We start from the raw sequence: 14,473 nt of genomic DNA on the forward strand, positions 1-14,473 counted from the left end.
ACACAGTGGCATAGCACACATGGATTTAAATGAGATGTGGTAGCCAGACATGGTGACATATGTCTTTAACCCCAATGCTAGGGAGGCAGAGGCAGACGGATCTCTGTTAGTTGGAGATCAGCCTGGTCTACAAAGCAAGTTCAGGACAGCCAGGCCTATACAGAGAACTCTTGTCTTGAAAAAAAAAATGAGATGTGGTATGAATGCACTCTAGAGACTTGAAAGAAAAGAGGCTAGAAGAGAATGTTAAGGTTTGTTTTTTTAGTAAAACAAATGTCTTTGGATGGTGGCTTTGCTTTTCCTTGCTGCTCCCGTGTATTCCTGATTTTCTGGAAAAGTAAACTTTATGACTGAAATGAAAAAATTAGTCTGCTCAAATTTAAAAAGTATGTAAGTTAGAGTTTATTATATACTTATACACAATCTATATATTTATTGTGTACTTTGATAATGAAAAAATCAAGCTTAGATTCAAATACAGTCTGTGTGTGAGCCTGAGCTGCTTGTCTACAAAATACAGGGCCTATATTATTTCTAGGGCTCTATCTGAGTCATCTTGAAGTTTTGGCCCTTTTATTACTTCTTAAAATTATGTTCGTATGTTTGGTCTGTATATGTAGACACACATGTGCTAGAGTACTTGTGTCGAAGTCAGGGCAAATTGAAGGAGTTGGTTCTTTCCTTCCAATGTGTGGGTTCCAGATATCAAAGTTGGGTTGTTAAGGTTGGTGCCAAGTATTTTAACCCCACTAAGCCATCTTACCAGACTGGTTCATTCAGACAATGAGATATTTAAAATTTTTCAAAAAGATAGGCAAGATGGATGGCTCAGCAAATAAAGGCACTAAGACTCAGCCTAATAATGACCAGAGTTCATTTCCTGGAACCCATAAACTGATCCCTCAAGGTGTCCTCTAACTGCCACCTCTGTCTCTGTCTGTCTGTCTGTCTGTCTGTGTCTCTCTCTCTCTCTCTCTCTCTCTCTCTCTCTCTCACACACACACACACACACACACACGCATGTACAAATAAATATGAAAAAAATTAAAATAAAGGCTGGGTATGATAGTGCACACCTCTAATACCAGTATTCTGGAGGCAGAGGTAGGCAAATCTCTGAGTTAGAGGCCAACCTGGTATACATAGTGAGTTCCAGAAGAGCAGAGACTGTATAGAGAGACCTGCAATCAAAAGTAAGTAAGTAAATAATGAAAACAAAGCATATAGCAGTTAACATGATTTAAACTTATTTAGGGTTATATTAGTATATATACACAAATGTATAAATACAAGTATGTATTTTTTTGTATGTGTATATTTTTCTTAGCTTAACTATCTTGAAAGTATAAATTTTTAGCAATCCCATTTTATAAGGTCAGTTACTTTGACATGACCCAGATTTTTTTAAATGATTTCTTTTTTTTTTTTTCTTTTTTCTTTTTTCTTTTTTTCGGAGTTGGGGACTGAACCCAGGGCCTTGCGCTTGCTAGGCAAGCGCTCTACCACTGAGCTAAATCCCCAGCCCTTTAAATGATTTCTAATGTTTACATTCATACATGTACACATAAGTAGATATTCACTTAAAGTATTCTTTTAAATGAAGTATTTTATTTTCTAATTAACAGATACAAAGAAAGTTCTACAGAGACATCGATTATCAGGAAATTGCAATATGGTTACATTTCAACTGGAATTTGAGGTTCTGGAAATTGAGGTAACTGGAGCTTGTTTTGATAAGGGATTTTTTTTTCCTATGAGAAACAGTTCTCATTCTTAGCCATCACAGTGATTGAGACAAGGAAGAATGCATAAGCCAGGGTTCCTTTATAGCACATTTGTATCATATAAAAAATTTTAAGACTGTTCTCACCTGAGTATGATGGAATTGGAGCTGAGCCCATATGTACGTCATTTAAGGCCAGGTCGGAGATGGTTTTAGGCTCCCAATGGAAGTCTCTGAGGTTGTGGAAGCAGTGCTGTATACCACCAGCAGTTAGCTGCTGGGCAAGTGAATATCTTTTAATTATTTATTGCTGTGTAACAAATATAACTTTTCTGTGTGTCAGTTGGGTATCCTTGTGTACGGTCTCTCGGGTAGCAGTCATTTTGGGACTACACCCATGTTGAAAAACTCTTAAAGTAGGATGATCCTGAAGGTTGTTCTGGACAACTAAACAACATAAAGAGGATATGCCTTTGTCCTAGACTTTATTTAAGGTAATGAAGCAGACAGAATGATCACATAAAACCCTATTGGCTGGAATAGAATAGGCTCAAAAACCAGAGGCTTCCTCTGAGAAGATTCAAATCTAGTCATAATTTATGAGAACCAACCTCACTGGACAAATTCTTTGATAGAAGAAGTTTTAACTGGTTGGTTTTGCCATTTAGGTTTATAAAACATTTGTAGGAAGAACAGAGCCAGGAAGGATAGAAAGACTGTCTTTGTCTTCGGTAATCAGGTGAATGAAGTGGGGAAAGGCATTTGTCACCTCAAGTTCTGTAGATAAGCTGCACTTAAGCAGTTAGCCTCAAGTTCCAGGATTCTTTATCCTAGTCAGTGTCCTCAGCCAGGAAACAAGCTCCAAATCGAGTCTCCTTGTATGGGACAGAAGTCAGTGACTGAGTCAGTACCCTGTGTCATTACATGTCAGAGAGCCATTTAATGAAAGCTGTCCAAGGATGAGGTCAGGTATCTTCTAGGCATTGAGCTTTCACTGCTCTTTGCTGCCAGTGCCATTTGCTATCACTGTCCTGGGGCGGGCTAAGGATGGGCTATGGAATGTCTACTTTTTATCTGACGACAGAGCTCCCGACATTCATTCATTTCGTTATCACCTTCAGTATTACCAGTATGACCCAGAAACCACAGTGCGGCATTTCAGAGTTGAACAAAATATATTTGTTGATTCAAAAATACATTTCTCATGTCAAAAGAGATACAGTAAAGTGGGGAGATCTCAGTTACAGGCCTCACATGCTATCTAATGATGTTCTTAGCTGTTTGGTTGGTGGAAGCTAGTGGTCTGTTTAAACTTAATAGGTTCTAGGGCTGGAGAGATGGTTCAGCCAGCAGTTAAGAACATTGGCACCTCTTCCAGAGGTCCTGAGTTCAAGTCACAGCAACCACATGTCAGCTCAGGACTATTTATAAAGTAATCTAATGCCCTCTCTTGCCATGCAGGCGTACATGCATTCATCCATTAAAAAAGAAAAAGTTGATAGATTCTAAAAGGTTTTAACCACAGAATGTTGGGTTCAATATAGAGGTGGGAGGGCAAGGAATGGTGATTTGGGAAACTAAAGGTAGCCCAATACAAATGGTAATTTGGCCTGGACTTGAAACATTCCAGACTCTATAATCATTGAAGCTTTAATCAGTTAATCAGTCTTGCAAAAGGTTTCATCTTGAAGGTGTGGCTTCTTCCATGGAACTTTGACTCACACAACAGTTAACATTTTCATGTATCAAGGCAAAATTGGTGAGTGATCTTATGTAAGTTATTGTGTTCCCATATGGCCACCAACTCTTAGGGTTATACACGGTCACTGAGACAATACAAATGACCATGGAGATCTCTGTTAAAGACTGGACTGGAACATGAGCCCCAAATGATAGTGTCATTCAGGTTGGACAGCCTGTTTTAAGGCCCCCATGTTTTTGTCCTAGGACCTCTTAGGTTTTTCCCATTGTAAGTATATAGATGACCAATTGAATTTTCTCTGTTTTGGCCAGTATGATCCTCACCTCAAAATGGTGTTATACTATCTGTTTTCCTGCATGGTGGTATCTATTTTGGGGCACAGACTATAACCCCTGACAACTTGGAAGACAGGTCCAGCTTCTTAGAACTTCTATAGTCTACAATCGGAGTAGTCTGGGAACTGACTGTGGTATGCTGCTGGCCTTAGGGCCTCTATAGGTGATTGTGTCTTTCGTAGTTGTTTTATGGTTTATCTCAGAAGAAGTACTGTACTAGGAAGGCTTGTCCACAGAACACAGAATGCTCTGAGTCTGATTTGAGCAAGGAGCTCAGTGGACCTGTGCTTTTCAGGCTGGGTTGTGCCCTCATTAGCGGGACTGGCCTACCATTCAAATACAATATTTTAACTTCATGTTAAGTAACATACTTTTGTGATCATAAGCCACTGAAATTCAGAGCAAGAAAGTGTTAGGCACAACTAACAGGTTTTCTGCCTTATGTACTTTAGGGATACAGAAAAATATGAGAATTGTTGACACTCTCTGGAAGACGGAATGTTGCAAATGAAGCTCCACAGGGACTGTGTTGTTCACTTTTAAATTATGCTGGCATTTGATGACAACTTGGTTTGCTAATAATGTGCTGCAGAAAAGTCTGCTTTTCTTGGCTCTGCTGAGAACACTCATTGTCTCTCTGAGCCTTTTAAATGTTATGACTCTTAAAAATCGGATGTTGGAAAGAACTGCAGATAGCTGTGGAATTAACAGGACCTGAGGGATCAATTATATAGGCCTTGTCACTTGTCAGTAGTTTATTGGGTGGGAAGAAGGGAGACAAAGGCCTTTTTAAATTTTTCTTTGTTACTTAGAATTCTGATAAAACGAAATTTAAAAAAATTTCTTACTTTAGTGGTGTGTGTGTGTGTGTGTGTGTGTGTGTGTGTGTGTGTGTGTGTGTGTAGGGGGGGTGGGGGTAAGATCTTGGTAGGAACCTTCTTCAGCTTGATCTTGAGCACATGTCTGCTTCAGCCTCTTGAGTATTTGGGTGTCAGTCAAGTGCTGCATGCTTACTGGGTATGCACTGGAAGTCTTACACAACGACTACGTGAGGAACTGAAGAGATGGCTCAGCAGTTAAGAGCGCTTGTTGCTCTTGAAGAGGACCTGGGTTCAGTTTCTAACACCACATAATGGCTGACAACTATCTGAAACTACAGTTACAAAGAAATAATGCCTTCTTCTGTCATCCGAGGGCACAGGAGTGCACATGCTATCCATGCGGGAAAACCACTCATACACTTAAAATCTTTAAAAAATTAGAATTGCTAGATCAATGGGATTATACATACAAGGTTAGATTGATTGATTGGTAAATTTAGATATCTTCTAGAATGGTTTTACCATAGTACTGGTTAGTTTTTAGTGTCTATTTAACACAACCTAGAATCATCTGGGAAGGAAGAGAGAATTTTGAGATCAAATTGGCCTGGGAGCATATCTAGGGGGATTGTTTTAATTGGTGTGATGTCACTGGGTGGTACCTAGGCAGACGGTCCTGAAGGGTATGAGAAATATAGGTGAGCATAAGCCAGTGAGCAGCATTCCTCCAGGGTTTCTGCTTTAAGTTTCTGCCCTAACATCACTGCATGATGAACTGTGACCTGAAATTGTAAAAATTTTTTCCCTCCTACAGGTTGCTTTTGAAAATGGTCTTTATCACAGCAACAGAAAAGTAACCTAAAACAAACATTTTGTTTTTGTTTGTTTGAAACAGTGTTTCTCGGTGTAGCTCTGGCTGTCCTGGAACTAGCTCTGTAGACCAGGCTGGCCTCAAACTCAGAGATCTGTACCTCTGCCTCCCGAGAGCTGGGACTCAAAATGTGTGCTGCCCTTACCCTGCTTATTGAATATGTTTTTACTTTTAAGATTGCTAGGAGAAAAAAAAAAAAAATAAAGACAGAGCAATGTGTTGGGTTTGTTTTTTGTTTTTGGGTTTTTTTTTTTTCCCTTGCCCTGAAATCAAACATTCCACTAGAGGGAGACATTTAGCTGTCAGAAAATAAAAGGTTTAAATAATATGCTTTAGTCTTATAAATACTTATTTTTATATAATAAACATTAATACAATTTTTGAACCAAATTGCATGTATTAGTTAGTGTTACTATTGCTGTGATAAAACACCATGACCAAAGCGAGTTGGGGGAGGAAAGGGTTTATTCACCTTACACTTCTACAGCATCATCAAAGGAAGTCAGGGCAGGAACTCACACAGGGCAGGGTCCTGGAGGTAGGAGCTGGTTGAGAGGCCATGGACGATACTGATTACTGACTTGGGCATAGCTTGCTCCTGCTTTTTTATACAAGGCAAGACAGCCACCCCAGGGATGGCACAGCCCTCAGTAGTCTCGGCCCTCCCCGACAAATCACTAATTAAGAAAGTTGCCTACAGCTGGATCATATGGAGACATTCTCTTAATTAAGGTTTCCTCCTCTTGGATGACTTTGGCTTCTGTTAGGTTGACATAACACTAACTGGCACAGTGCCTTAGGCTCTATTAGTAAAATGTTCGAAACAAAGATGGGAAAATTTAGGTGGAGAGTATGAGTCATTGCTTCTGTTGATGCAGTTCTCGTCAAAGGTGTGTGGAACATAGATTTAATTTCTTCCAGTTGACTGCCTGGTGTCGTCAGCACTGAAGTGTTCGTGAAGTGTTTAAAGACCATCAGAACAATTGTGCATACAGTATCAGCCTTCCACAGTCCTTGCAGTATAAGTCATATGGGTAGGAGTTTGTAGGGTCCTGAGGGTATTTATATAACTTCTATCCAAGAAACAAAAATACTAAATAAAAAGTGGGCACTTAAATGAAAAGAATATAATTTCATCATAACAGGCTTTAAAAGTAACCTGTTTATATGAATATTTGAACCCAAACAATCTTAATATATTGTCTCATGTTAGTGCAGACTTTGGAAAGCAGCCCAGAAGGCTTGACTAAGGTAACCAAAACAGTGACCAAAAGTCAACCTGAGACGGCGTCTTAAGTTCTTAAGGCTCATGTCAATGTTAGATAAAGTTGCAGACAAAGGAGGAATAAGCAGAGTCAAAACAGATTTGTTAAGGAAAAATAAGACATTATAGAAAAGTTAGAGAACTCCTCCAGCTAGGAGGAAAGTGCTAAGCTGTGTGTCTGGTGGCTTCTAGACCTTAGAGGGTAAGTGGACAAAGACAGACAGCTTTTGTCGCAGTTTGCTTATTCTCTAGGCACATCCTTGGTCCAAGCAGATGGGGAGCCAACAGGCTCTACATGATGATCTTATGCTCTTTGCCCAGATAATTTGAATTTTTATGTAGTTATGTTTGCTAGTTATTTCGCTACTGATTGGTTGGAGTTTTTAAAATTTAATTTCTCCTAATATTTATTGTGTCAATATTCAATTTAAGAAACAAATTTGGAAATCATTTTAGGTTTTAGTAAGTACTAAATGTATCATTTAATTTACTTGACAAATAGCCAGTATCTTATAATTTATTGTTGATTTTCTATTTGCATATTTTAAAATATTCTTGTCTTAAAGATAATCTGCTCTTGTACACAAATTTTTTATCTTTATTTTAGACTAAAGAGAAAAAATCTTCTATTATAACTGACCTCAGCATAATAATGGAGCCCACAGAATATTCAGAACTAAGTGAATTTGCATCTAGGTGAGCTGTTTTACAAATTTTTAAAAATAACTTATTTATTTTTATGTGCATTGCAGATTGAGTATTTTTGCATCGATATTCATAAGGGAAATTGGTCTGAAGTTCTCTTTCTTTGTTGGGTCTTTGTGTGGTTTAGGTATAAGAGTAATTGTGGCTTCATAGAAGGAATTCGGTAGGGCTCCATCTGTTTCAATTTTGTGGAATAGTTTGGATAATATTGGTACGAGGTCTTCTATGAAGGTTTGATAGAATTCTGCACTGAACCCGTCTGGACCTGGGCTCTTTTTGGTTGGGAGACTTTTAATGTTCTATTTCTTTAGGAGTTATGGGGTTGTTTAACTGGTTTATCTGTTCCTGATTTAACTTTGGTAGCTGGTATCTGTCTAGGAAATTGTCCATTTCCTGCAGATTTTCAAGTTTTGTGGAATATAGGCTTTTGTAGTAGGGTCTGATAATTTTTTGAATTTCCTCTGGCTCTGTTGTTATATCTCCCTTTTCATTTCTGATTTTGTTAATTTGAACACACTCTCTGTGTCCTCTGGTTAGTCTGGCTAAGGGTTTATCTATCTTGTTGATTTTCTCAAAGAACCAGCTTTTGGTTCTGTTGATTCTTTGTATAGTCCTTTTTGTTTCTACTTGGTTAATTTTAGCTCTGAGTTTGATTATTTCCTGCCTTCGACTCCTCCTGGGTGTATTTGCTTCTTTTTGTTCTAGAGCTTTTAGGTGTGCTGTCAAGCTGCTGATATATGCTCTCTCCTTGTTTTTTTTTTTTTTTTTCTTTTTTTTTTCTTTTTTGCAGGCACTCAGAGCTATGAGTTTTCCTCTTAGCACAGCTTTCATTGTGTCCCATAAGTTTGAGTATGTTGTACCTTCATTTTCATTAAATTCTAAAAAGTCTTTAATTTCTTTCTTTATTTCTTCCTTGACCAGGTTATCATTGAGTAGAGCATTGTCCAACTTCCATATATATGTGGGCTTTCTTTCCTTATTGTTATTGAAGACCAGCTTTAGCCCGTGGTGGTCTGATAGGACACATGGGATTATTTCTATCTTTCTGTATCTGTTCAGGTCTGTTTTATGACTGATTATATGGTCAATTTTGGAGAAAGTACCATGAGGTGGTGAGAAGAAGGTATATCCTTTTGTTTTAGGATAGAATGTTCTATAAATATGTTAAGTCCATTTGGTTCATGACTTCTCTTAGTCTGTCTATGTCTCTGTTTAATTTCTGTTTCCATGATCTGTCCATTGATGAGAGTGGGATGTTGAAATCTACTATTATTGTGTGAGGTGCAATGTGTGTTTTGAGCTTTAGTAAGGATTCTTTTATGTATGTAGGAGTCCTTGTATTTGGAGCATAGATATTTAGGATTGAAAGTTCATCTTGGTGGACTTTTCCTTTGATGAATATGAGGTGTCCTTCCTTATCTTTTTTGGTGACTTTTGGTTGAAAATTGATTTTATTCGATATTAGAATGGCTACTCCAGCTTGCTTCTTCAGACCATTTGCTTGGAAAGTTGTTTTGCAGACTTTTACTCTGATGTAGTGTCTGTCTTTGTCTCTGAGGTGTGTTTCCTGTAGGCAGCAGAATGCTGGCATTCTGCATATCCAGTTTGTTAATCTGTGTTTTTTTATTGGGGAATTGAGTCCATTGATGTTGAGAGATATTAAAGAATAGTGATTGTTGCTCCCTGTTATATTTGTGTTTGAATGTGAGATTATGTTTGTGTGCTTGTCTTCTCTTTGTTTTGTTGCGAGATGATTAGTTTCTTGCCTTTTCTAGGGTGTAGCTTGCCTCCTTATGTTGGGCTTTACCGTTTTTTATCCTTTGTAGGGCTCGATTTGTAGAAAGATATTGTGTAAATTTGGTTTTGTCATGGAATATTTTGGTTTCTCCATCTATGTTAATTGAGAGTTTTGCTGGATACAGTAACCTGGGCTGGCATTTGTGTTCTCTTAGGGTCTGTATGACATCTGTCCAGGATCTTCTGGCTTTCATAGTCTCTGGTGAGAAGTCTGGTGTGATTCTGATAGGTCTGCCTTTATATGTTACTTGACCTTTTTCCCTTACTGCTTTTAATATTCTTTCTTTATTTTGTGCATTTGGTGTTTTGACTATTATGTGACGGGAGTAGTTTCTTTTCTGGTCCAATCTATTTGGAGTTCTGTAGGCTTCTTGTATGTTTATGGGCATCTCTTTCTTTAGGTTAGGGAAGTTTTTTTCTATGATTTTGTTGAAGATATTTACTGGTCCTTTGAGCTGGGAGTCTTCACTCTCTTCTATACCTATTATCCTTAGGTTTGATCTCTCATTGTGTCCTGGATTTCCTGTATGTTTTGGGCCAGTACCTTTTTCCGTTTTACATTATCTTTGACAGTTGTGTCGATGATTTCTATGGATTCTTCTGCTCCTGAGATTCTCTCTTCTATCTCTTGTATTCTGTTGGTGATGCTTGTATCTACAGCTCCTTGTCTCTTCCTTTGGTTTTCTATATCCAGGGTTGTCTCCCTTTGTGCTTTCTTTATTGCTTCTATTTCCATTTTTAATTCCTTCACCTGTTTGATTGTGTTTTCCTGGAATTCTTTCAGGGATTTTTGTGATTCCTCTCTATAGGCTTCTACTTGTTTATTTATGTTTTCCTGCGTTTCTCTAAGGGAGTTCTTTATGTCTTTCTTGAAGTCCTCCATCATCATGATCAAATGTGATTTAAAATCTAGATCTTGCTTTTCTGGTGTGTTTGGATATCCAGTGTTTGCTTTGGTGGGAGAATTGGGCTCTGATGATGCCATTTAGTCTTGGTTTCTCTTGCTTGGGTTCCTGCGCTTGCCTCTCACCATCACATTGTCTCTAGTGTTACCTTGTTCTGTTATTTCTGACAGTGGCTAGACCGTCCTATAGGCCTGTGTGTCAGGAGTGCTGTAGACCTGTTTTCCTGTTTTCTTTCAGTCAGTTATGGGAAGAGAGTGTTCTGCTTTCAGGTGTGTAGTCTTTCCTGTCTACTGGTCCTCAGCTGTTCTGTGGGCTTGTGTCCTGAGTCCACTAGGCAGGCCACTTGGAGCAGAAAAGTTGGTCTTACCTATGGTCCCGGGGCCTGAAGTTGCTCCTCGGAAGCTGGGTTTCAGCTCTCTGTGACGGCAGCAACCAGAAGGACCTGCCTCGCCTTTTCTCGGGTTCCTGTGCACAGGGGTCCCAGATGGCGCTAGGCAGTTTCCTCTAGAGTCAGAAATGTGGACAGAGTGTAGTCTCTTCTGGCTTCCCAGGCATGTCTGCTCCTCTGAAGGTTTAGCTCTCCTTCCCACTGGATTTGGGTGCAGGGAGCTGTTTGACCGGGTCCCTTGAGATCCAGGTCTGGACCGCAGGGGACCTGCAACTTGAGTCCCCTATCTTCCTTTTCCCAGAGGCCCTATGCAGTTTCCTCTTGGGCCAGGGAGGTGGGCAAGGGTGGGCAGTATTGGTGGTCTCTCCTGCTCTGCAGTCTCAAGAGTGCCCACCTTGAGCTCTCTCTCCCACGGGGTTTGGGAGCAGGGAGCTAGCTACTTATATTCTAATGCTAAATACTCCTCAATGCTAAAATTTCCTCAAGATATTTCTTTATAGATACTGCCAGCTTTATAGATAGAGCATACTTGCCAGTGTGCTTTGGAGAGGCTAACTTTAATTCTGGCCACTGGGTCTCCACCTTAGCCGAGAAGTGTCTTTCAGGGACAGTATAGTTGATGCTCATGAGCCACTGTTTTCAGGGATGTTTTCAGGGATCATGAATAAAGCTTATAAACAAGTGAGGGAGTGAAATCATAAACATATGCTAATTGATAATGGAAATATCACCAAGAGCTTTGGAAACATGAATACATACATTGTAACACACATACACACTCACTATGTGTATATATAGTCTTGCTAGCCCTACTTGATGTGATTGGCCTTTCTGGTACCTAGCCCCAGCTTGCTGGTACCTAAGGTTCTCTCTCAAGAAGTTGTATAAGATAGAAAACTTCACGTACTAGCATTCATCAAATAGAATTTCCTGGAGGATGTGGCAGTTGAGTGGTTGGAAGTTGAATTGGTTCAAATTCCTAACCAGGGCCTTGTAGGCTAAGATAGCTCTGGCAATTATTAGCTTTAGCTGTCACAGAAAAACACTCAAGTGCAGGGTTCAACATGTAGAAGGGTATCAAGGGCATTTTTAGTGTTAGTGAGACACATTGAATAGAAAGAAAATAAGAAATAAGTGTAAAGTAAGTCTGTCACTTCATGTCTTTATTAATCATAGCATATTACTCTTAACAGAGCAGAAGAAAAAAGAGATTTGCTCATGTTTTTCCGAAGTCTGCATTTTTTTGTGGAGTGGTATGAATATCGTGAGAACACATTTAAACATTTCAAGGTAAAGTCTGAAGTCTGTGAATATAAATATAAACAAGAAATGAGCTGGTATTGATTGTGGTGAGTCATAGCTTTATTTTTTTTTCTTTTTCTGGACAGTGTCTCTCTATGTAGCTCTGTCTTTTCTGGAACTATGTAGACAAGCTGGCTTCAAACTCATAGAGCTCCACCCGACTCTGCCTCCTGAATGCTGAAATTAAAGCTGTGCACCAAATTCTTGCTTGAAATTTCAAAGAATAGAGATGATTGCCACTGGTTTCACAAATTAAGTCACTTGTAATAAATGGGTGAAAAGCTTCCATATAAGTCAATAATTGATATAGGATTTTATTTCATTATACTCTAACACACTTAAATTTCTTCTCATTTATTTGTAAATTCTATCTTTGAAAATTCCGCCTTTCAGGAATGTATAAATTAGAAGAAAAAAATGTGTATAAAGAGTATATAGTGCCAGGTGTGGTAGTGCATGCCTTTGAACCCCACATTCCTAAGGCAGAAATGGGCAGATCTGCATGAGTTTAAGACCAATTTGGTCTCCATTGAGTTCCAGGATAGCCAAGGCTATGTAGAATGTAGACTGTGTCTCAAAAATCCTATTATATATTATTACAAAACAATGTTGTCTGAGGTCTTCTTTGATTTCTTTCTTGAGAGACAGAGGTTCTTGTCATACTCACTTGTTTGGTTAGAGTTGCACCAAGGTATTTTATATTATTTGCCACTATTGTGAAGGGAGTTTTTTCCCTATTTTCTTTCTCAGCCCATTTATCATTCGTATAAAGGAAGGTTACTGATTTGCTTGATTTAATTTTATATCCACCCACCTTGTTGAAGTTGTTTATCTACTGTAGAAGTTCTCTGGTAGAATTTTTGGGGTTGCTTATAATTTCTATGCTGGACTATTTTGAACTGATGGATTTTGTACATCGCTCGTATAAATATTGAAGCCTGATTTTTATGAAGTAATGGTTTTAAGTCTAATGGAAATAATTTAAAGACTGCTAAAAAATGTTTAAAAAGCTGGTTGACTATGTTCTAATCCCTCGCGTCTTACTTATATCCATGGCATTATTAACAGCTATAAACCCACACAAAATCCTGTTCTGAGTGAATCAGCATAAATCACATTTCAAGGTTCTAGTCCTTCAGTAACATACAGCTATTATTGTCAAGACTGGTGCTGAGTCGCCTGTATTTGGGTTCAATTCTATTATTATTATTATTATTATTATTATTATTATTAAAAATTCATTCTGCTTGTTCGAGTTAATAACATCTGTCAGGCATAAGGCTTTCTTCAGAATGAAATATGGTCAGTTTCCATACTGCAGTCCCTTAAGTAATTCTTATGATTTTGTTCTATTTTCTTGTATATATTTATTTCTGGGCACTTTAATTTTTATATCACTTATAAGTATGTAAATATGGCAGTAATATTGTTTCTCTTATTGTATTTTTATAAAAAGCCTTGAAGTTAATAGGTATGAGTCATACGTCTTGGTCCTTTTTCCAGTCTTTTTGTTTGTTTATTTGGGCTCTTTGGATAGTCTATATAAATTTTAGAGTAGATTCTTTTTTTAATGCTACTACAAAAGCATCATTGATACTTTCTTGGGGACTTCACTGAAGGTTGTCTTAACAATGTAAAATTTCCAGGCCATGAATACAGGTGTCCATTCTTTTATGTATATTGTCTTAGTGTTCTCTTGCTGTGAAAATATCATGACCAACTTAAAGAAAAAAGCATTCATTTGGAGGTTTGCTTATATTTCAGAGGGTTAGCCCATAATTATCATGCACGGAGCATGGCAACAGGCAGGCTCGGTGCTGGAGAAGTAGTTGTAAGCTTACATCTGTTACAATCTTTGAGAGGTATGTTGGGCCTGGCATGGGCTTTTGAAACCTCAAAGGTCACCACCCCCAGTGACACACCTCCTCCAACCTTCTAATCCTTAGAACCGTTCACTTCCTGATGCCTAAGCATTCAAATATGTGAGCCAATGGGGCCTGTTCTTATTTATAACACCACAGGTGTCTCTGCAGGAGGTGGGGGAGTATTTTTTTGCAGTATTCATAAGGTATAAATAATTTCAAAAAGTCTCATTTTCATCTTATGTGTATAAGTGTTTTACTGCAATTTGTAAGTACACCACGTGTGTGCACTGCCAGTGGAGGAGAGAGTATCGGATTTCCTCTCTTCTGGAGTTGTTTGTATTGAAACCAAATTGGGGTCCTTTGCAAGAGCAGTAGGTTCTCTTAATTTCTGAACCATATCTCCTCCCATCCTGGTATGAATATTTTTTATTTACTTTCTTGAGTTAAAATTGTCAAGAATGAAACACCTATATAATAGAATGGAATGTAAGAATAATTTTACTTTGTTTTCCTTTGCTTCATTCTGGATCTTATTTTTCAATATACGATATAAACTACCTAAACTCAAATTATCTTATCTGGGAATCTCAAGTTATTTAAGTAAGTTCTATAATTTACATTTTTTGCCAGTGTTCTTTCTCCCAATTATTGTTTTACTTAAACCATTGGTTTTAACCTTGAAAATTTACCTTATAATTATCTTATGGTCTCATTAAGTTTTATTAAACAAAGAATATAAAAGGCTGGGGATATAGGCTAGTAGAGAATGCACAAGACGCCGTGTCTGTATCCCCA

General features: G+C 38.2%; 1 protein-coding gene across 1 annotated transcript in view; it reads left to right on the forward strand.

Annotated features, from left to right (window-relative positions):
* Positions 1-14,473, forward strand: part of Cenpp (centromere protein P) — a 175,221-nt gene that overhangs the window by 3,400 nt on the left and 157,348 nt on the right. Inside the window, exons 3-5 of the mRNA NM_001402493.1 lie at positions 1,626-1,714; positions 7,324-7,412; positions 11,705-11,801. Coding sequence (NP_001389422.1) covers positions 1,626-1,714; positions 7,324-7,412; positions 11,705-11,801 — 275 coding nt within the window. The remainder of the gene's footprint in view (positions 1-1,625; positions 1,715-7,323; positions 7,413-11,704; positions 11,802-14,473) is intronic.

The sequence above is a fragment of the Rattus norvegicus genome, chromosome 17 (genome assembly GCF_036323735.1).
Source record: "Rattus norvegicus strain BN/NHsdMcwi chromosome 17, GRCr8, whole genome shotgun sequence".
Classification (NCBI taxonomy): Eukaryota; Metazoa; Chordata; class Mammalia; order Rodentia; family Muridae; genus Rattus; species Rattus norvegicus.